The sequence below is a fragment of the Sphaerodactylus townsendi genome, linkage group LG07, assembly GCF_021028975.2.
Source record: "Sphaerodactylus townsendi isolate TG3544 linkage group LG07, MPM_Stown_v2.3, whole genome shotgun sequence".
Lineage (NCBI taxonomy): Eukaryota > Metazoa > Chordata > Lepidosauria > Squamata > Sphaerodactylidae > Sphaerodactylus > Sphaerodactylus townsendi.
The window spans coordinates 28,424,266-28,448,609 of record NC_059431.1 but is presented as its reverse complement, the minus strand read 5'-3'; the positions used below and the strand labels follow the sequence as shown (position 1 = coordinate 28,448,609).

Below are 24,344 nucleotides of genomic sequence, written 5' to 3'. Positions count from 1 at the left end.
AAGCTGAAGTATCAGAAAAGACAGTGAAACACTTGTGTTTACAAGCAGTTTAAAATGGTTTAACACTTTTTGGGGGGAAGATTTGTATTTATAAGATGCTGTGTGTGTACATATATATATAAGCATACCTTCTGCAAATTTATTTTCCAGCTCTGTATTTCCAATGGCTTTTGCTGCTTGGCACATCTGTCGAAGCAATTCTTCTAGCCGCCTCATACAGCGAATTATACTCCCTTTAAAAAAAAGGCTTTGGTTTTAAGCAGGCGTTTTATGATTAGCGTCTTTTAAACACAAAATAAGTTGGTTATACCTTCAAGTCATAGGACTAGAAGAAAACAGCTGGCTTTTATACCTCGCTTTCCTCTACCTGTAAGGAGTCTCAAAGTGGCCTTATAATCCCCTTTCATCTCCGCCCCCCTCCACAACAGACACTTCGTGAGGCAGGTAGGGCTGAGAGAACTGTGACTAGCCCAGCAGGATTCCTATGGAGGAGTGGGGAAATCAATCCGACTCACCAGATTAGAGGCCACTGCTCATGTTGAGGAGTGGGGAGTTAAACCCAGTTCTCTAAATTAAGAGTCTGCCATTCTTAACCACTATACCAGGGGTCTGCAACCTGCGGCTCTCCAGATGATCATGGACTACAAATCCTATCAGCCCCTGCCAGCATGGCCAATTGGCTGATGGGAATTGTAGTCCATGAACATCTAGAGAGCCACAGGTTGCAGACCCTTGCACTACACCATGCCGGAACAGTTTACACAGAGAAGATACAAGCCTACATGTTCCTAATCCACATTACAGAATACAAAACCACCATCTGATTATATTCCGTATATATGGTGTATTTGCAGGATTATTCCCTGTAGTCTACATTTCAGCTGCGGGGCTGGCCCTACACTCTTGGGTTTATACATCCAACAAAGAGCCCTTAGCCAAGGAAAAGGGACCCCGTTCCCTCCTATGTCAAATGTTATTTGCCTTAATTGGGCACGGGTAAGTGGCTTCCTGCATCCCACCCAGAAGAGATGAGAGGATATTCAAACATAACATGGCAGAGACTTTAAAAAACCCTGATAACGACTGGAGTCTGCTAGATTTCTTAGTTCCTTGCAGCCCAGTGCACATGCAGGTATTTAAAAGAATAAACTCTCACAAAGCCACACCCCCTCCTACCCCAGATAGTGACTCGAGTGTCATGTTGGTGTCCTGGCTGAGCCTTCTCCACTGAACTGTACAGGAAGGGAAGGAGGAAAGCTTGTTGAGCTGGCTAGGTTGGGTTTTAGCCGGACCCACAACAGGCTCCATAAACAGGAAGTACACTGTAGAAGAGCTGAAGGCCATTTGCTACTCCGTTTATAAAGTACATGAAGGCAGTGACATCAATTTTGCTCAGCCAGAGTGTCAGTTTGAAATTAAATTTGATCTCCATGCTGGATCCAGCAGCCAGTTAAAAGCCACCTGGAGTCAATTACAAAAAAGACACAAGTCTGAGCCAAAAGAAGCCGGAGTGTATCTTCCAAATATAGGTCATGCTTTATTCTGGGCAGGCAAGAACTGGGAGAAGAGTCTGCTGCCCTCTGCTCAAAAAGTCCATTATAAAAATGCAAGGCAAGCCAAAAATGCAGCCCCCCCCCAATTTAATCTAAGGCTGAAGTCAAGACTTCTTGCATGCAAGTCATATCAGCTTTTGCAGCGCTAAAGCCTGTTATCCTCCAGCACACACCCCACAGCTGCATCCACTAGAGTATCAATGATATGCACTTCAGCATGGAATTTTAAAGTGCCTTACTTTCACCGATGCGCCTCACTGCTCCCAAAAGCTGCATCCAAAGCTGTGGAAAGGACTGCTTATCTGCCATGCGAATACAAGGATGTGCCAAAAATGGGTACCGTGGTGGTTTGGGATTACGCTATACTGGTCAGGTGAACCAAGCGGCAGCACAGAGTTCACTCACAAGACCTATTATCACCCACTTTTGTGGGGGGGGGGGGGGGGGGGGACAGCCTTCATACAGTTATTTGTAAATGCAGCTATCAACTGAATTGATTTCCTGCTTCACCACAGCCAATAAACTATAAATGATAAATGCAGATTCAAGTTTCTTTTCATTCAACACCCAATTCTACGATTCTTGTCTAAAAGGTTTAAGGGGATAAAGACAAAGGAGAAGGATGAAAGCCACTTGGAGCTGATTGTTATCATAATGGTTTAGGTTAATTAAATTATTTTTCAACAGTTTTTACAAAGATCAGATTTTATTATATTTTGTACTATGAACTGATATTTTATATGATTTTACAAAGGTTCATTTTAGTCTTAACCAGTCTGGACATCATAGAATTTGATAGGTTGTATATTTTTAATGTCTTTATGGCCTTATCTATGACTGTATAAATAAAATAAGTAACAGCTTTATTATGACAATTTTTCACAGATTAGTGTTTACAATAAGTCTGTCAGTCATTAGAGTGCAACACACTCATTTTTGGTTTTGTTGCCACAGACTTATACAGATATTGCTCTGTAATTAATCAGTGGGCATATTCTTAGATAGATGCAGACCACAAGGAATCTTCCCTAGTCGGGCTATTTTGTAGCAAAGCTACGATGAGCCACAGAGAGGCCTGGACTGGGTCAAGGCTGCAGTGCTAGGAAAGGTTCTTAAAAAATCCTTTCAACACAGAACTCTACCCGCAGCAGAAACGGTCCTGATCTCTGCTGTGTTTGAAGCTGCTTTTTTCGTGGTGGTTAGTGTCATATATCTGTGGAAACAAAGCAAAATCTTGCTACAAACACTGCCTGGAGGGAAGGCAACATCTTCATTGCTACATGATCCTGTACAGGTTTACACAGAAGTGAGCCCTGCTAAGTTCAGTAGTGCCGCTTCTTGTGCAGCTGTGGGCAAGATCATTTTGACCCATATTGTTCCCTTTTGAGGAAGAAAAGCAACCCGGTGACTGCAGCAGCACCCTGTCCAGAAATCCACCTGCCACGTACTCTTGATAGCAGCTACTCTGAAGGTGGCTGCTGCCAAAGCAAGTGACAAATGGCTTCATCATAAATGCTGAAGATCCGTGGTTGGGAAGGGAGGGAGGTGCATTAAAATAATCTGATGCCGACTTTAGATCCCGTGAAGATTCTTGCAGTTCTCAAAAAAAAGCAAACAGCCAACCACAATAGAATGGAATGCAAGTTATTTCCTTCCTTTCCCTCAGAATTGTGAAAAGACACTCTTAGGCCACGGATTGGCATTCGATCATGCGGCTCAAGTGAAACAATCACACATACCTTCAAAGACATCAGTCATTTTGCATATGTGAGCAAAAGTGGCTCCGTTGGCCCAGGTATGTACCACATCCATCAAGTTCGGCCTGAAGGAATTGAGATAATTTTCCTCATCAATTTCCAATTTAGCTTCTGCGGAGACTTTAGCAATTCTTTTTGCACATTCCTTTAAAACAAGACAAGTCTTCATTTAATATGTATTTAAAAAACGCTACTCTTCCAGTGCTGATAATCTAATGAGTAAGAGGGAGACTGAATATAAATGATGCCTCACTTTTTAACACTCCAAATCAGCCAATATGAGCTCCAAATCAGCCAATATTGAGCTCAAACTGGGGGGGGGAAGAGTGTTCAGGGGGTTGCAGCTTGAGTGGGAAGCCCACAGGAATTGTGGACTGAGATCCTACCCAAGCGTACGTGCCTTTGGATCCAACTGGCTAGATTTTCTTTCAAATAAGACAAAATCTTCCCGACAGCCACCTCCCTGTCCCCTAACTAACTGCATTGATAGCTGAAGACCAACTCTGAAAGATGACAAATGCTTCAAGATCATTAGGTGAAATCACACCATTACATTAAGTGCTTAGAGTAGACATATCATGGTCTATGTCATCACAGTGCTGCATACATTATAACTGAAGAACACATGATTATAGTGAGGAGCAAGAAAGGAGCAGCAGTGGTGCAGGAGGTTAAGAGCTCGTGTATCTAATCTGGAGGAACCAGGTTTGATCCCCAGCTCTGCCGCCTGAGCTGTGGAGGCTTATCTGGGGAATTCAGATTAGCCTGGGCACTCCCACACACGCCAGCTGGGTGACCTTGGGCTAGTCACAGCTTCTCGGAGCTCTCTCAGCCCCACCTACCTCACAGGGTGTTTGTTGTGAGGGGGAAGGGCAAGGAGATTGTAAGCCCCTTTGAGTCTCCTGCAGGAGAGAAAGGGGGGACATAAATCCAAACTCCTCCTCCTCCTCTTCTTCCAGTAACAGGTTTTATTGAACAGAAAGTGTATTGCCTACCGCACTGAAACTATCCATAACACATTTCATCAAAATTGGTAAGGCACACACTCAGTTCTAAGAAAGAGTTGCGCATTCATTCAACTAACTTAGTGATGAAAAAGTTTACCTGCATTTGGCGAAGGGGGCCTGCCAATTGTTCTGTCAGCTTGGGCATTTCGCTGGACTGGAGAAAAGAAGGGAATGCCAGTCATGTCCTTTAGGATTACAGAACTACAATTCTGAATTATTCCTCAACTATCACAAGTTCCAAACTGATCTATAAAGCCTGAATGAGACAAGCAGAGGTCTACCGTGCTTGAAGGATTGTGCTCATTCACTCTTGAATGTTCCCATCTTTGAAATAAAGGCTAGCACTACAATGACATAATGCAGTGCAGACTGGAATCCCTTTCAGTGAAATTTCAGTCTCTGGCTGGTCTTATTACACATCAATTAAACCTTATGGCAACTATTGCATAACTGAATTTAAGAAGCTTTCTAGGCATGGTTCAAAGTAGTCAATGGCTATAGATGAAAGCTTCTCACTAAAGCCTGCTTTTAAGCCATAAGTTCTCTGAAAGAGAAAAATGAATAGAAAACAAACAAAAAAAATGCTTCAGCCTTTTGTATCAGCTGAAGAATTATTCTCAAGAGAAGGGGAACCTTCCACAATCGAACCCTAGAGAAAATCAAAGGGAAATGGGGAGGGCTCCCCATGTGAAAGGAAAATGCCTTCCATTAGTGCATATGGCTGTTTGGATCCAAGCCAATGACAAGTTTTTCAAGCTGAGAAACAAGGCATTTGATATTCTCAAAAAGTTCACACTTGGTTCAGTTAGACCGGGGGGGGGGGGGGGGGATGATTCATTTTAAAAGTAGCAACTAAATATGCACTTCTATCGCGACTATTATGAGCATCATCCATTTCCCTGCACTACCAGATTCTATTCAGTCTGCTTTCCAAGCGATCGCGTACTTTGGGGCCTTCTCAGGTAAGAACAAAAGCAGTCCATTTAGTCTGACAGCACCTTTGAGACCAGCTATTTGTTTAGGGGATAAGCTTTCAAGGGCCGAGGCTCCCTTCATCAGAGCTTTGACTCTTGAAAGCTTACACCTCATTGGCCTCTGAGGTGCTACCAGACTCAAAATCTAGCTCTTCTACTGCAAACTAACAAGGGTACTCTCTGAAACCATCTGGTCTAGTACCCTGCCCCAGATAATGATTAAACACTGGGGTGTTGTGTGGTTTCCAAGCTATGTGGCCGCGTACTAGCAGCATTTTCTCCTGACGTTTTCACCAGCATCTGTGGCTGGCATCTTCAGAGGATCTGATGGTAGAAAAGCAAGTGGAGTATATGTACCTGTGGAATGTCCAGGGTAGGAGAAAGAACCATTTGCCTGTTTAACAAATGTAAAGGTTGTAATTTGCAAGCTTGCAAATCAAGCTTGCTCAACACATGCAAATCAAGCTTGCTAATTGTACCCCTTTACACTTGTTAAAACAGGCCTGTCTCTCAAGAATATGTCTAAGCCCTTATGGAAAAAGCTCTGTGCTAGTGAGTCCCACAATTTAAACCCTCATTCCAGTGTTACGGGAGAGGGGAGAAAGTCCTCTCTATCCACTTTCCCGTGCTACTTGCTGGGGACAAGTTCCAGCTCACAAAGTCTTAAGACTATCTTGTCCCTCTCTCCTCCACAAACACCTCGTAAAAGTAAAAGGGGATGTTGGCTGTGACATGTTTATCTGGGATGTAATTAAGATCTAGGATTGAATTAATTCACAGTATTCTAGCTCTATTGCTTTCTCTAACTTGGAAAAAGAAATTTAATGGATCAAGGTTAGGATCCTCCCCTCGGACACACAATTCAACTCACATTTTCTTGAAACACAAAGCAGCTTAGCAAAGCAGTAGCTTGTTCAGCAGACAAGTCATTGAAAAGTCCATTGAACATCATTTCTGTCAGCAACAGCTCATCTGCACTGAAAGAAGAGAAAAATTAAAGAGCGGACGGCATTAGAAATCTTGGGACAGCTTTCGATTTGTAAAGTAGTTTCCAAGGAGGCAGTTTAATTAAAAAATGGACAGGCTCAATATATTTAAGGAGACTAAAGGTAATGACACAAGCTTAACTGAGCTTGTACTTTGGGAAATAAAACCAGTCCCAGTTATGTCACACAGAAGACCATATCAAGCTCACTAGCTAGGCCTCTGATGCTTGCTATCACCAGTGTGTGACGTATATTGCTTCATTCTGCAGGGCTCAACAAAAGTGGCCTGTCCTGGATGGCCCAGGGTAGGCCAATCTCTTAGAAGCTAAGCAGGGGGCAGCCCCAGTCAGTTTTTGGATGGGAGGCCACCAGGGAAGTCAAGGTTGCAATGAAGAGGCAGGCAATGGTAAACGACCATGGTTCATCTCTTGCCTTGAAAACCCTCTGGGGTCACCAGAAGTTGGCTGCAACTTGACTGCACTTTCAGCCACTAAGATGCCTTTTGTGCGATGTAGCATTAATAATTTAGCCCTATGATTAACTTAAAAATAACAATCAAAGATGGACACTCTACAGATCTTCCAATTTAAAAAAACTCACAAATCACTCGCCTAAAATAGTTCCATAAGACATATATTAAAAGGTCTTAGAGGATTCCCAGTAATACATAAACCCATATATTAAACAACTTTCTGCTCATAAAATGATTCTAAATTCTCACTTTGTTTATGACTCCATTGGGAGGCAAATTAATTGTTTATAAATATTTATACCGCGCCACATAATAGCATCTCTAGTTGGCTTGGACATGTTAAAATCAATAAAAACATCACAAATAAAATGTAACCATTAAAACAACAATAAAAATAACATTAAAATAACCCAATAATATATTGAAGATTTGACAATAGGGAGCCATTACAAAACTTCCTTTGACATACAAAAACAGTCTTTGGATCCTGAACTTAATCAAGCATCTGACAAAATATGCTACAATTTAAGAAAGTGTAAGCTACAAAACATTATCTTGTGAAAGCGTGCAACTTTTTCTTTTTTTTACTGCAACAGATCAACACGACTGTCCTTCTGGGATTCAGTCTCCATGTTCTCTGATAATCCCAATCATGTTCTGTGTTATACCTGTCAGGCTATTAGGGATGAACCCTTTAGTCTTTTTTCTGACATGAGTGAAATGTAACATTTCTTATGTGTCCAACATCATGAGATAAGAGAAGAAAAAATGACTGTGCCATGAGAAATTTTAATTGTGTTTCACTCAAAAATCTCTGAGTGAAATACAGTTAAATTTCTTTTCCCACTGCACCACCGTTTTTCCTTCTCTTCCTTGATTCTGTAGGGAGAGGAAAAATACTTCTAATAAAGAAAACCTTGAAAACTATCTGAATGTTTTATCAGGATGCTTCTATAACAGCCACGACATCTATTACCTGCTGATTTCACACGCGACTCGTCCTTTCATCTCGATGACATCGGAAGAGGTCGCAAAACCCAACCTTCTTAGAACTCGTTTACGGCACTTCAGTTCGTCCATCTGTAGAACAGTCCTGGCTTTCTTCAGTTCCCGCTTTGCTGCTTTAATATCTACCGCAATCTAAAGACATAAAGGTGCACAAGCGCTTGTGTTTATGGTATCAGACACCGGGATGGTGGTTACCTCATCGCCTTCTAAAAAAGGAGCTGGTTTCAAATTACAAAAAAAATTATTCCCATTACAGTACAGGCATAAACTACATGGCCACTGGCATGTCTGGGAAACAAGAAGAAAAACTGTTTTGTAAATGAGAAAATGTTGAAGATATTTCTGTACTAAGAGTGTACAGGACTGGAATAGACTCCTCCCACCCTGCCCAATACTTGGAATTCCTAGTAGTTTCAAAAGCAGTTTCCACTGCAGCATTTGAGAACACTGTGCAATTAATAGAAGCCAAAACTGGCAATATGAAAGTCAATGCACAGTTCATGGGATTTTGAATAAGATCTTTCTGGTCTAACAAGGCTTAGTTACCATAGAGTCCAGAGCATGAGGCAAGGCATAAAATCATAGAGTTGGAAGAGACCCCAAGGGCCATCAAGTCTAACCCCCCGTAAATGCAATACAATGAAGCAGATTAACAAAGTCAAAAAATTTAAAAAAACCAGCTGCATTTGATCAAATGACCTGCCTGCCAAAAACCATCTGAAGATTTTCTAACAGGCCACTACACTTGTCAAAGAAAATATATAGACAAATCAACCAGGAAAACAAATTCTATAGAGAGAAAAAAGCCTATGGGAAAGTGTCCATAGGAATGACAATCTAGGCTGGATCCTACCACTGCCTTCTGCTACAGAAAGAGCCAACCTCCTCCGTAAGATCCAACCCACTGTTAACCAATTTTACCTTAAGCACTAGACTAGCCATTTCTTACCTGTGCTTTTCTTTCACAAAGTTTGTACACAGTTTCCAAATTAGAATCGTTGTGAAGCGGATGAGAATACATACGGTGCTCAAAGGCCTCAATCTTCTGGATTACTTTTTTCAGACCTGGATCTTTGATGCCCATATCATCAATGGGATCTAGCAATGGAACGCCGTCAGGAAAACGTTTTTGTACTTCCTTAAGAGAAAGAAAAAATATATGTGCATTTTTTTAAAGCAGCTTGCCAGGCAAAATGACAGAGTTGGAAATAAAAACTTCAGCATTCAGCTCCTGTAAATGGCAATGCCTCACCAGTTTCTGGAGTGACCCTCACATCCCTATATTGCAGAGAAAGACCAACTTTATGCAAAAGTTAAAAATAATGAATTTTATATGGCTAAGGAAGAAGCTCTGTGCTACCTGCCTTTTAAAAATAGTCAAAGTAGAAATACCCTACCTGTATTGACTTCAGTACACTCTGCCTATTGTCAAGAGGCCTCAGATCTTTTGGTATATAAAGTCGAACACTGCTGATTGCAGACAGAAGATGCACCAGAACAGGAACAACCTATCAAAACAGACACAAATGAGCAGGTTAAAAACATGTTTGTAAATCTGGGGACTGCTTTATGGTCATTGTTAGTTATTTCCTGCAAGAGTGGCCTTAAAAGTTCACTGCTCTATTACAGATTTTCTAAGAAGGAGCAAAGTTTTTTTTTAATATTCTTGCCAAAGAAATTAACCTTCCAGACCTTTGCTGAACACTGAGAATACTTAAAGGTATTAGGTTATATATAAGCACCGTTTAGTGATTATTTTGTGGTCACAAAAGCATAGCCACTTACTATACTCTGCCTCATTACTTTCAATCGCAGGTAGACCTGGCTTCTACCAGGGCTTTTTCACAAGAGGTAGAGCAGTCCTCCAAGTGGTTGCTATTCTAATACATGATTTGCGAAGCTTTGAATATTGCTAATTAGAGAGAAAGAAAGAAAGAAAGAAAGAAAGAAAGAAAGAAAGAAAGAAAGAAAGAAAGAAAGAAAGAAAGAAAGAAAGAAAGAAAGAAAGAAAGAAAGAAAGAAAGAAAGAAAGAAAGAAAGAAAGAAAGAAAGAAAGAAAGAACGGACCGACCGACCGACCGACCGACCGACCGACCGACCGACCACGATGAACAAACTATCTACTGGTTGTGGTAGGTTTTCCAGGCTATGTGGCTGTGGTCTGGTAGATCTTGTTCCTAACATTTTGCCTGCATCTGTGGCTGGCATCTTCAGAGGTATATCACAGAGAAGTGAACAAGATCTACCAGACCACGGCCACACAGCCCGGAAAACCCACCACAACCAGTTGAATCCGGCTGTGAAAGCCTTTGACAAAACTTTACCTAATTTTTACATGGAACTGCCCATCAGATGAGTTGCAAGAAGGGGAAACTACTGGGAAGATTCTTAAAATGGCCACGGCAGCACAGAGGTTCCAGAATGGGGTAGAAAATGGCAATCCCTACTATACAAAAAGGCAAGTCTTTCTGGAAGTCGTCCAATGCACTATAAATGCTCTTTTATCAAAGTTCAATGTTTCATAGTGCACAGAATAATGATTTTGACAACAGCAGGGCTTAAAAAAGATTCTTTAATGCTTTTAGAGGATCAGAAGGGGGAGGGGAAGAACTAGGTAGGCACTAGGACCACAGCACAGCATTCCACTGCACAGGAGATCCAGAAAGAAGTGGCGGATTAATTCAGAAATCTCTTGGAATCTCTTGGTGAAACAGACGACAGCCTATTTCTCAGTAATGACTGGCTTTGCAAAGAGCTTTTCCCACAAAGCTAATCTTCAATGTAGAAAATCTTCAGCAACCAGCTTTAACTTCAGCTAGTTGGCATAATATTTTCTTACTGGAAAAAAAGTACTGTGGAATGCTTGGAAGACAAGCGATATGAAGGACCAAGGTTTGAATCTCTGCTTTGTGTCTCCATGGGGGAGAAAAACAGACTACAAGAATCTAAACAAACAAGTTCCATTTCATTAGGTCTGCATCTCACAAAGAAGAGATTCCCACTACTCTCTTAACAAGGTTTCTGCCCAGGCCAGCTATTGCCTGTACTAAGTCCTTTAAAGTGTATTCTTTGGACCCTACGAACTCTACTTCTTAAACTTCTGCCCTGGAGCCTGTCTTAAATTTATTACAATAAGCCGAAAGGCATCTCAGCACCAGGCTCCCAAGAGCCCGCTTTACACACCCATCCTCTACGTCTGTTAGGAATCTGCAACAACGCAGCAGTGGCATTAAACTGCATTACACAGATGAAGTGGAATGAGTTTACCAAAGCAACTCATCCATCAGAAATTAAAATCACTTAAGGAGTAAGGCTGTTTCTCTCCAGTGCGAGAGAATGCTTGCTGCTGGATTGCTAAATCCAAATTTCTGCAAAACTCATTTCCCACTGATTTGCTAAACATGTCCTAAGTCGCTGAAGACCTTTCAAGAGTACAAGATGTTATGTAACCCCCACCCCAAATAACAATACTCATTGTTCTTTTCTACCCAAAGTTAGGTTTAATGCCCATTATGCATTTGTGCAAGTAAATAAGGAGTGTCTAGTTTATTATAAACGAAAATCACTGCCACGAAGAGAACTTCAGAGGACAAAAGAAGGGAGCCCTGACTCCCAAAAGTTCATACCCTGAAAATGTTGTTGGTGTCTCAGATGCTACAGGTCTTGGACCTAAAATCACTATGCTGCTTTTAGGAAATCACATTTTTTTTCCCAGATTAACCTACCTCAAAGGTCTACTGTGAAAGTAACTGAAATAACCCCATGAATGCTGGGGTTCATGGGTTGGAGAAAAAAATGGCAGTGTACAGGCAAGTCCATTCAGTTGGAGATACTTTAGATAAATTATGAATTCTAGAAAATTACTTAATATTTATAACCGTGGCCTCACAGACTGAAGTCTCCAGTGGGCCCAAACTTAGCTACTGTCTTCCAGTAACGTTGAATGACAGAATGTGCCTAACATATGGCCAACTGGAACAGTTTAGTTATAGCAAAAAAAAAAACACCCCACTTTTTAAAAAAGCTCTCAGAAGAAGTTGTCAGCTGTGTACAAGAATGAAAAAAAGGGATAACATCTTTAATATTTAATGGCTGAATGTAGGGGGAAAATATGAACTTTCTCCAGTTACTCCAAGAAATAGTTTAACAGACTCTTAGAAACTGCTTGAAAATGGGGTAAACAGAATTGTGAAAGGCCGATCTGGGATTTAATGATAAATGCTGCTCTAAGCTTGAATAATCTCGGGAATTTTTGTAGCTAGACAGCTACAGCCAGAGTCCTAAATCACATTGTTTATACATCTCCTTTATGCGTTTTCCCCAAGGGCAACCCTCCCTCCCCCCATTAATGACTAAAGCAAAGAAAAGGCAAATGAGACAGATCTACTTGTGGATGCAGAAGAATCCACCTAGATCAGGGGTAGGGAACCTGTGGCTCGAGAGCCGCATGCGGCTCTTCTGCCCTTGCACTGTGGCTCCACGAGCCGAGCCGCCGGCCCCATCCTTGCCCACCCTGCAGGCAGCAGGCCGGGCGCACCAACTGCCCACGGTCGGCTGGGCCACGGCGTGGGCTTCCCATCTCACCTGCCCCATTGGAGCGGGGCGGGTGCTTTCCCGGCGGCCAGTGAGGCCGAGCCGCCGGCTTCATCCTTGCCCGCCCTGCAGGCAGCAGGGCGGGCACATCCATGCGCTTCTCAGAATGAGCGGAGTAAAAGGTAAAAAAACCCCTATATATATAGTGTTATCTTTATTTTAAATGTCAAAAATTATTTGCGGCTCCAAGTGTTTTCTTTTCCCGTGGAAAACGGGTCCAAATGGCTCTTTGAGTGTTAAAGGTTCCCTACCCCTGACCTAGATACTCAGTACCTGAATGTTCAGTGGTATTTAATCAAAACTGATATTCAATTGAATAAAATAAACCAGGGTATAGATTCGAGCTACTTAGTCACAAATATTTCTAGGTTCACCTTAAAGTTAAGCCAAATTGTTCTATATTATATAAAACAGCAACTAACCTTCTATGTTTTATTCTGTTTGCATTTCACTGCATGCCGCTTTGCTGCTTTTTAGAGAAGGTTCTTGGATGGGCGGTCTAGCCGTTTTTAGACCTCACTTGGCACGTGCACGGCAGGGTTTACACTAGTTTCCCTAGTTGGCTGTGCACCATGACCATAAAAACAACTCATAAGCCTCATCCATGTCTGGACCATTCTTAAAGCAGGAACAGATGCATGCACATTGATCATTGAAGCTGCTAATATCTATTTACTCAATTATTTGAAGCCAAATGCTTCCACAGAAAAAGCATTTGGTGGAGAAAGTAAGAAGGGTGAGTGGTTTTTGCTTTGTAATAGCTCTTTCACAAACGCACATTGATATTGCATTCCCCAAAGGACTGGTGCGATATTGCATTCCTCAAAGGACAGATGCATGTGCCGACAGTTGGGTAAACCCAGACGTGTAATTGTGCAAAGTGAGTGGGTCAAATGTTTCATAACTCAGACATATACTGACTTTCTCCTAACTCAGCTGGGACCTGAGATTATGGAATCATTTTCTATGTATAGCTGGCAAATTAATTTTTCTTCCACATTCACTGTAAAGTCTCCACTCTCCCGGGGCAATGCTTCTCTAAAGAGCTCCATCCTCCTTCACCCAAAATAATGTCAAACATGGTATGAGGGGGTAGTTTAGCCTCTTCTTCATTTGTTATTTGTTGAAGAGTTCATAGGCCCCACATGCTAGCTAGAGATAGTATTTGATACTCCTTTGTGAAGAATAATTACATTTCACTACATTTCACTACATTTGTGAAGAATAATTACATTTCACTACATTTAACTACCAGGATAGCTTGCACGGAGAGGGGGGTGTCTTCCGGAATTTTTATATCCACCTAGAAGTGGGGTGTCATATTCCAAAGCTGGGATGTGGGGGCTCCCCATTAACTGCCCCAGGTGGTTCACCCTGTCATTGACCATTGGGTGGCCAACCTATGGAGCTCTAGATTTTCATGGACTACAATTCAGGGGCTGATGGGAATTGTAGTCCATAACTATCTGAAGCGCCATCGGTTGGCCACCCTTACTCTAGGCCAGTGGTGGCGAACCTTTGGCACTCCAGATGTTATGGACTACAATTTCCATCAGCCCCTGCCAGCATGGCGAATTGGCCATGCTGGCAGGAGCTGATGGGAATTGTAGTCCATAACATCTGGAGTGCCAAAGGTTCGCCACCATGGCTCTAGGCCATAGTCCTGGGCTTGTAAAGCCCCCTGACCTTGATTGCTGCTTTCCTACAGGTCCAATTGCCACCAGGTTGGCCCTTCCCTGCTCTTCCTTCTTCTCTACTGCTTGGCAGCCATGCCTGCTTCCCGCCTCCTTGTCTCACTCATAGGTAAGTCTTGACTACCTACTACTCTTACCAGTTAGCAATCCTTTCCCATCTGCACTGCAGATATGATTTGGCCACTTGTCACCTCTGCAGATGGGCTGCCAATGCTCCTCTGGCTCCCTCATACATCTTCTTTCTTCCCCTGTGTGAGCGACACTCACTCTCTTCCCTGCCACCTCATACCAGGAAACTGAGGGAACTGCAGGTACAACTCAGTTTTAAGCTATCAGATAAAGACCAACGTTCCAGACACTGGGAGTCCCCAGGAAGAGCCCTGCACTAGCACAGGAAGAGGAGGAGGAAGAGGAGGAAGAATTGGATTTATATCCCCCCTTTCTCTCTTGGTAAGGAGACTCAAAGGGGCTGACAAACTCCTTTCCCTTCCTTCCCCCCACTACAAACACCCTGTGAGGTAGGTGTGGCTGAGAGAGCTCAGAAGAACTGTGACTAGCCCAAGGTCACCCAGCTTGCGTGAGCAGGGGGAGCTAAGAAGGAGCCCCAACATTCTTCTGTCATCCAACTGCTACTTGGTTCCTACTGAAAGATCAACAATGACGGCTGGCGGCAGTTCAGTTCTCCCAATCCTTAGGCCTGATCTTAAATGACCTCATTTTTATCAGGTCTTCTTCGTTCCCAGGCCAAAGTGCAGCAAAGCACACGGTGCATGTATAAATGTCTGGCTGTGCTGCTCCTAATGTTTCTCATGACTTCGCTACTCAAACCGGACAAGCTAAAGGCCTCAACACATTCTTCCATCGTTAGCCGAGATCGATCCTGCTGCTATCGCACCTCACTGCAAGAGCTGAATAGCCGGTCTTGAAAGAGGGGAGGATTTTCTCCCTGAGAAAACGCGTGACCTTCATTCTGGCTATTCTTTGCGCATGCAGCACATATATAAAATGCCGCAAAATATATTCACTGAGCTTACCGAAAGTGCCTTTCAACCACAAGACTTCCAAACGCTTTCCGGACCATTGGACTCTGCCATAAATTAGCTTTACAAATCATGTATCAATGAAAAGAACACACCCTCGAGCTGAGAACTGCCAGCTGCGCAAGAATGTGAACTGTACTTATCCATTCATCTGTTTCCACATCCTTAAGTGAGCTAAAAAGCCGTACTTCCGCCAATATATTCAAGACACGCTTATACTCTCGTATGTTTTCGGCTCTTGAAAAGAAAACGAATTGAAAAAAAAAGATATTCACCTGCATCTCTCCTTTCTCGTCAGCCTTGGCTGGCTTGGCAGCCTCGGTAGCAGAATTCTTCAAACTTTCTTTGCTACAGTACAGGAGGACTTCTACGACGTAGAGTGGATCCAGCTCACCAGAGTTAGGCTGCAAGGGTAGCAAAGAACAAAACAAAAATAAAATCCCAAAACAAAACAGCTCAGTAAGAACCGTTTTTTTTTTCAGTGAAAAGTATGAAACTGGGGTCCCAATGTGCTTCTTTTGACAAAGCATGGTGAAATCCCAGACCAAAGCATACCCTGTTTCCCTGAAAACAAGACCTACCCCGAAAATAGGCCCTAGCATGATTTTTCGGGATTTTTGGAGGATGCTTGAAAAATAAGCCCTAGTTACAGATTTCCCAGCGCAGCTGATCTGGTCACATGGGGGGCGCAAAATCATGGGGGAAAAAATAAGACATCCCTTGAAAATAAGCCCTAACACATCTTTCGGAGCAAAAATTAACATAAGGCCCTGTCTTATTTTTGAGGAAACACGGTATTACCCTCTGTATCTTTGTATTCATATCTTTCTTTCCTACACAGAATTAAACCATTTAATGTAGTTCCCCACTAGGTCTTCAGATAGGTCTTTAAGTTCTATGGTTTCATTTAAACATAATGAGCAAACCTTGTTTGCGACAAGAACAAGTCAGCCCTAGTCCTTGTGACAAGAACATGCCAACCCAAGTCCTAGGAAGTCCTTGGGTTTGCACGCTCATTCCCCTTCTGCCATGCACAGCTCAGACCAAAGACTTCCTGGTTTGGAACCAACCACAGCTTGTTCCGACACGCAAATCAGGTGAAAATAAGAACGGTGGTTCTTTCTCTTGCTGACAAATTGGGACCCTAAATTTCAGTTTAATCCTGGTTTACAATTCACCAGATGAGGATATAACAAACATACTGTTTCAAACAGGAAGTGTTCAATCTGTGCACCATGCACACAGCAGGAGAAAATGAAGAGCGTGCACATGTCCCAGGACAAATTTGCTTAGTTCTTCTCATGAATCAATACAGATTTTGTGCAACATCTGAATACTGCTTCCATGTGGCTTTTACCCTAACAATGGGTTGAGGGGCAGTGGGCTGGTATTAAAAAAAGTTATTGACTTGATTCTCACACTACAATGCTACTCCCAAGCTCAGCGTGCACACAGTTGGAGCCTCAGGGTATGTGGCATTGTTATGCAGACCACACAGCTTGTACTCTCCCCCACCCTCCTGCCAGAGCAGCTTTGAGCTTCTAGCCACTCTCTCATAAATGTGTGGCATTTACCAGTCTTGGAGCGGAAGGACCAAACCCAGTGAAGCAGACTTGTGGCAACCCTCATATTCTGATTTAATGTAGCAAAAGAAACCAAGTTGAGGGAGGGGGCACACCACTGGAAATCTGGAGGTTTGCTTTTTCTTAAGCAGCTTTTCTCTTGATATAAATGGACAGTTGCTCTTTTTGTTTGTTTGTTTAGATGGGAGACAGGCAGAGAGGGAACTGGAGAAAGAAAACAGGCAGGCCAGAACTTGGCCGCTTTTCCTAAAATGATCCAACAGCGATCCACATAGTTTGGCTGGCCTCAATAGCCAGCAATTATTTATGGTTCCCCCCTCACTACTGCCCGCCCCGGGTCCACTGACATGAGCAGAAATCTCAGCAGATTAGTCACACTCTCACTTCATTCCAAGCTTGGGAGGCACTCAAACAATGAGACCCCTCCTTCTTGATTCCGAGAGTCAAAGAGATTGTTCGCTTTGTGCCTGTCCAAGAGTCTTTATTATACACAGGCCCTGCCTCCTCATATCTCAACTGGAGGAAAGGGTGTGTGTGTGTGTTACATTTGTTTTAAACAAAAGAACAAGCAAGTAACAGGGGAGAATTAAACCCGGTGCTCTCCCCCACTTGCATTTTACTTTGCTGACGCCCCCTACTCATCTTCCAGAACATGAGGAGAAGAATTGAATTTGGCACTACCACCCAACACAGTGAAGGAAATATTCAGGGAGAAGAAGCTCGCATTTGCGCTGGGGAACAGGGTAGGCGAGGGGGCACCAGAAAGACGGGTGGTCACCAGTAGCCACCTAGATACCCAGTGGTGCATGGCAATTGAGTAGGGGATAGAGTAAGAGCTTCATGGTGGTAGGTCCAGATTCAAGAAGCCAAGATCAGAGAAATATAATAAAGTGGCATTATTTTAGGCCGTTTGTGGCATACTTTGTTTTGATACAGGAGAAGACTGCCACAATAAAGACACAGCAAACCCCTCCTCGCAAAACAGCAGCAACGTAGTGGCAGGAAGTTTTATTCTGCATTGCCTCACACATCCTGCATATGCTTCTTCAGGGGGAATCTATAAAATTCCATAGCCAAAGCAATCCCCACAGTCGCAGAGACACTGTGGGAACGGCTTTCACTACACAGTTTTCCAGATCCCTCAGAAGAAGTGTATGCAGAATGTGCACAGGCAGTATAACTGGATAAAATGTTTTTTTCTTATTACACCACTATTTTTTGGGGGGAGGGGGGGTGCTCTTATACTTTGCTTTGAAGCAAAAAAAATGATATTGCTTTACAGAACACAGGACTTGAAGCAAAATACTGAAGACACTGCAAAAAGCTGAAACCGTATCAGATATTTTTAAGATGCCCAACTGTAAACCGAAACACATGGCTTGGTCATTGTTAGATTACCCAATAATCCAAGTATTTATTCATGAAACACAGTTGCAAGAAATACTGCTCTATACTGTATTAAAAAAAATATTTACAGCAGCTGTTTTAATTTAGGTTTAAAGATTTCTGTTTACTTGTGTCATATGAACTACATTTGAAAATGATATCCATATGTGGAAAAGAAGCTTTGAGCCAACATTTCAAAACACGTGCTGTTTACTCAAACCTGAAACAGGCTGACATACGCATAAAATACTCTAAGGGCACACAAAACAAGCCGTGCTGGATTACATCATCTACACCAGCCGCATGCTACAACAGGTAGACAAGTTGAGGGAGTAAAAAAAAAATTCCCCGAATATATGTCACATTGACGAATTGTCACTGTTGCCGGAAGGAGGGCCTGCAGGGTATTTTCACCTTGACCTGGCACAGCAACTAGTTCCCACCAAGGCTAGGGCCAAGATTTACAAAATCAGTGGTCTTCCGTGACTCTCCTAATCACCAAGACATCAAAGCACAGGCATCTTCATTTTCTCATTAAAAAAGAAAAAATCAGTAATCTGGGCAAAAGTGTTAGCGTAAAAGGTCAGAATGGAAGATCAATCCCCATGGTGGCAAGTAAAACACAAACCTGAATTTTAGCGCCAGGTTATAATTTACATTAGATATTAAGTGAGTTCTAAAACTGGCAAAGGAAACAGAGGCTGGGGAAAGAGGAGTGCCTCTCAATCTTCCTGGCAACACTGGGATACCAGAACGGATGCTCCAAACTTCTATGGTTTCAAAAGTCCTTTTGGCAAATCCCAATCATTGCAAAAATGTTCAAAGCCAAAAGCCACCTGAGTTCTTGCAAGCTCTACTGGCTGTGAACTCTGGGCATCGAGAAGGCAACTTCCTATATGAAGAGAAAACTGAACGTGTCCAGGAGACTGGGATTCTGTCTTTCCACACAGAAAGCTCTTCTGCTGACAAAGACGGCCTGCTTTCCTAGCTCCAGAGCCAACCAACAGTTGACAAAGTCCTCAAAGGGGCTGTAAAAGGAAGTACTTACAAAAAACAGAAAAAGGTAAAAACATGAATGAGGTCATGTCTACCCTATGGGATAGGAACTTAAGTGCTCAGTAACAGGATTTATATTAAAAAAAATAGCTGGAGCAGGATTTCAAGACAGCCAGAATGCACTATATTTGACAGAAGCACAGATCCTCTTTGCTGTCTAGGGCAGACAGCACAAAAAAGACATAAAAAAGACATACACACACAGTAATTTTTCTTGGGAAGGGGGGTGGGGCTGAAGAGATGGAGGTACTCTATATAAGTTGACCAGAGTGCAGAAGAAAAATAAATACAGGCCATTTGGAAATCATGGGGTTTTGACTTGCACGGGAAGAGACACTGGAAAAGTTAATAATTCTAGGAAAGGTTGAAGGCAGCAGGAAAAGATGAAGACCCAATATCAGATGGATTGACTCTACAAAGGAAGCCACAGTCCTCAGTTTGCAAGACCTCAGCAAGGCTGTTACTGATATTTTGGAAGACACTGGTTCACAGGGTCGCCACGAGTTGGAAGGTATTTGACAGCACTTAACACGCAACACCATTGACTTGAAATATGAATACAAAAATTCTACAGGTGTTTTGCTCTTCTAGGGAAGAACGGATAATGTTCCAGGTAAAGGGAGATTCCTCTGCTATGAAATCCCTGCATTAAAATACTATCTCAATATACTCCTTGCCTTCCGCCCATAAACACTCAAGATCAGGGGTCCCCAAACTTTTTAAACAGGGGGCCAGTTCACTGTCCCTCAGACTGTTGGAGGGGCGGACTAAAAAAAACTATGAACAAATTCCTATGCACAAATGATTGTAAAATGTTTGATTTCACCTCTCAGCCTTTTTGTCATGGTCTGTTTTTAGAATAGTGACCAAAGTATGTCAAGTACAGGGTGGGCTCCAAATATTGTTGGGGAGGCTGTGGAATACCTTCCCCTGTAAAAAAAAAAAAAAAAAGCAGAACTTTCCCATTGAAACATTCCATCTAACCCAGGATCAGGTATCTTCCTGGGTTCTTTCCTCCCTAGCAGCCAGCGAGCGATTCGCCAGCCTGGCTGATGTCAATGGGAGTGAGGCGGAACAGAAAGCCTGAGAGCAACACATGGAGTAGCTGAGAGGGAAGGGTGGAGCAGGCATTGCCACATGTAAGGTTTCCAACTCTGGGTCAGAAAATTCATGGAGATTTGGGGGTGCCATCATGTAACTGCAATCAACAGCCGTTGGGGCCGGTTCCTCCTCTCCCTCGAGCCCCCACTGCACATGAATGGAGCCATCGCCACCATGCCTGGCGGGCCAGATAAATGCCTTCAGGGGGCCACATTTGGCCGCCGGGCAGTAGTTTGGGGACCCCTACTCCAGATGAAGACATAAATGAAATGAAATGAAATGCTGTCTAGGAGATCAAGAATTAGTGATCCCTGCTGATCCAGTCTCGTTGATGTCAGTGCCAAGAGCTAACAATGGCATACGCATGGTAAAATAAGGATTCTCACCCCTTTCCTTCTCAAGGGTCTATCAGCATTTAACAGTAAAAGTATAAGTAGTTCAAGGAAATCCCAAATTCACTTATGGGAAGTATTTGCTTTTACATCAAAGTCATTTATTTGAAGTAGAAAAAACAAAGATTAATCTGCCTCTTAAATCCGAAGAGCATCTCTTCTCATCTCTTTGCAATCTTAACCACCGGTGTTCTCTTCCTAAACTCTGCATGCCCCAGAGTTTACTGCATCGAGCTGCAATAGCTGTGCTCAGGACCTTGGATGTTACCATTCTTAGGAGGTCTCAGATGAGTCAGAAATTCACCGCAGCAATCTAAGTTTAGTAACTGAAGGCATGTACAGGATAAGCCTTCAGGTTGTTTGTTCATATATGTACTGCTTGAGTTCCAGGTTAGACCTAAACTAGTACATACTATGAACAAAACCACAACCTGGAACTCAAGAACTGCCATCCTTGGTACACCTAGTCAGAAGTAAACCCTACTACATTTAGTAAGACTTAGTTTCTAGAGCAGGCGACATAACTTGAATTATAAAAGGTCATTAAGAAACAAGGACTTCAGAATATAAGAGTGAGTGATCACCTTGAAAAGAACCAGAATGTGATTACAAATTATCAATTTGAAAAAAAAGTTCAAGCATATGTTTATGTCCCAGTGGAGAAGCGACTGGATATTGTTTTACCTTAACATTGGATTTCTTGGAGAAGTTGACCACCACGCCCCAGCCAAAATAATCATCTTCATTTTTCACCTAAAAAAACAACAGAACATGACACCCAAATATAAAACTGAGCCTGAGGTATAACGGCCAGGAATTCAGATTACGCCGCCCTTTTGGGCAGAGTAAGTCTATTGAGCCCTATGGAGGTTTCTTGGAAGCGGAGAGACTTTCTCACTTTTTGAGCCTTCCCACGCCACTGGGAAGTCTCTGGCAACAGTGGCCAGGTGCGACTGGCTGCCGGTGTGGCATGAGAACAAATCTAGTACTTACAATTCTAGGGAAGCTGAAGTTCTTTCTTGACTATATACTTTATAAAATCAGTTCCGCAATCAAAGGGAAATCCTGACTCACCACTTTGTGCTAAAGTGGTTGTCAAATAACGAACATTTGTTTAGGTTATCCTAAGTTTTCCAGATAAATTCATGGACTAATACCTCATCAGCCCATGGCCATGCTGGCAGGGGCTGGTGGGATTTGTAGTCCATGAACATCTGGAGAGCCGCAGGTTGAAGACCCCTGGTTTAGAGACAAACTGCCACTAATTTACTAAGAACCACAAATACTAGACAGCCTACAGAGCCATGTACTCTGATGCTGAACAGAGAACTATTTTAAAGGATAGTGGTGCAGTTTTCAATATAAAAAGGCTAATTAATCTTGGTTGCTATTATTAATAGCTATATATTAAAAACACAGGCTCAGAAACCAAACAATGGCACTGCAGAGACCATGAGGATCTAATTTAAAAGTGTCTATTTTCAGTTATCAAAATATAGATTTCAAACACAAACCTGATGAAAAGAAAGCTACTTACTTTTACCAGCCTGCCTGGTTGCAAAAACGGCAAGCAGTACTTTGGCTTGTGAATGTACTCTTCAATTTCCTCTCCCACCCAGCGCTGTTGCCCATCTTTATAGTAAATGACCACACTCCTTCTCATTGGGGATTCTCAATCTCGCTAAAAATTGCCGCGTTTCAGAAGCTTATTTACTCCTCTGCAAACACAAATGTTTCAGGTGAAGTAAACCGACAGATCTAAGTCTTCTGGTGTGATAATTTACAGTAAATCAACCTATGGTCACTTCCCTCAAGAAGAACATACACCACAGAGGAACCACCGCAGGCACAACAAAATGTTGGTTCCACATACTCGCCCATGGCGTGGGCATTCAGCATACCAGGTGGATGAGGAATAACCATGGCACAATGCTTCCACAAACACCAAAGAGTGCCTAAGTGTTATTCTTCTGGATACTTTACCCATGCATGGAAGGGTGATGCCATAAAGCGTTAAGAGTAATTTTGGTTGATGAATAGGACCAGCTCTAAAGATCTGTTCACATACAACATTTTTACATGTACTCTAAGACAGTGAGTGGTCTTCAGTTGATGGGTTGGGACATTCAGATGGGTTGTGGAGCGCCCGAATTCCTTAAAGCTGTGGGCATTTCACCAATAGCAGCCATATCATTTCTGCCGTTTTTTCAGCACCTTTGGTGGTAGTGCACATATAGACACCGTACGGTGCCATACCATAGTAGGCTTCCATTGTAACCTTCACTGAAAGGACTATCAGAACAGCAAGGTGAGGTCACTTCCAGAGGTGGAAGGCGATTCTTTTAGCAGATGTTTTCAGCTGCGCTTGCTTCCTGCAACTATCTTCTCCTCCGGCCTCGTCCCAAAATCCCATCACCATTCACTTGCCCAGTGCTCTACGCATACTTATAGGACGGAGCTGCCCTTTCCCACTAGTAAGGTCACACTTCTGTCTCTTCCTCTCACATAGCTTCCTGTTGTGAGCTTGCAGCTTAGTGAATCCCATGCCATCACTTGGGTATTAAGCTTGGGTCCCATCTCTCAAAACACTGAAGACCACTGCACTTTGGATCTGCTGCACTTCCACCTGCAGAGGACATTTGGATTTAAATCCAGGTTTGCTGTTGTGCAAAATGGTCGCGGAATTTCAGTTCGAAATAACTCTTCGCTTCCTTAAACGTGTAAGAAATAAATCCATGGCTCTCTAGTGCAAAAAGCCTGGGCTTTAAAAAGCTTTTATTTCAAGACAGTCATCCTCGTGCGTGAGCTTCAGAAGTACCTCAGCTGCTCATATGGAATCTTAGCACCTTTCCTTGCTGGAAACATGGACCTCGCCCCTAACTTGCAGCAAAATGGCACAGCCTTAGCATTTCTGGCTCTCTAATCATGCCTCCACCAGGTGGGATCTGCATGCTCATGTGAAGGGAGGCAAAGATCCTACCAATCGCTGAAAAAGACCCATCTGAAGAGCCCCAACTTCCACTACATTTGGCACAAACAGCAGAGATAGATGGAACTGTTGGGAGAGCCAAGGTTTGACCCATTTGCCACTGCTTTGAATGTTGGTGCAATAACTGTGGAGTAAGCTGGCAGTCAGCAGCAAAAGAGATGAAGAACTCACTCCATTATTGTCGAAGGCTTTCACGGCCAGATTCAACTGGTTGTGGTGGAAGCTTGTTAGGTGGTTGAGGATCTGGTGGATCTTGTTCCTAACATTTTCGTTTGCATCTGGTTAGAGTCTAGAGGTATCACAGAGGGAAGTCTGTTACAGAAGACACAGTGTGTAACAGACTTCCCTCTGTGATACACCTCTGAAGGTGACAGTCACAGATGGAGGCAAAACGTTAGGAACAAGATCCACCAGACCATGGTCACACAGCCCGGAAAATCCACTGCAATCACTCCATTATGTTCAGTGGCTGAGACCCCAAGAATAATGTGGCTGGCTCTGCTTGTCCAAGGAAGTTTTTGGCTTGTGTTTTTGCAAGAAGCCCCCTCCATACCACACAGCAAACCCTTTTTGAAAGTCCCCTCATTTTCAACAGTAGTTTGTGGTTTGGTAAAAGGAAAGGCTGATCAAAATGGGAAACCCTAACACTTTTGTTTTACCCAACTCCTCCTGAAGTTCTTGCCAACTAATCAGTCATTAACTAGTAATAGGCTAACTAAATCCATGGAAAATACCACACAAATGTAAGTCATT

At 42.9% G+C, this 24,344-nt stretch overlaps 1 protein-coding gene across 1 annotated transcript in view; it reads right to left on the bottom strand.

The window, feature by feature from the left end:
* The window catches only part of MTREX (Mtr4 exosome RNA helicase), a 51,624-nt gene that overhangs the window by 565 nt on the left and 26,715 nt on the right, over positions 1-24,344 (bottom strand). Inside the window, 10 exon segments of the mRNA XM_048503094.1 lie at positions 129-233; positions 3,293-3,455; positions 4,415-4,471; positions 6,163-6,268; positions 7,726-7,889; positions 8,707-8,895; positions 9,155-9,265; positions 15,360-15,488; positions 21,287-21,355; positions 22,140-22,318. Of these exon segments, the coding sequence (XP_048359051.1) occupies positions 129-233; positions 3,293-3,455; positions 4,415-4,471; positions 6,163-6,268; positions 7,726-7,889; positions 8,707-8,895; positions 9,155-9,265; positions 15,360-15,488; positions 21,287-21,355; positions 22,140-22,318 (1,272 nt within the window).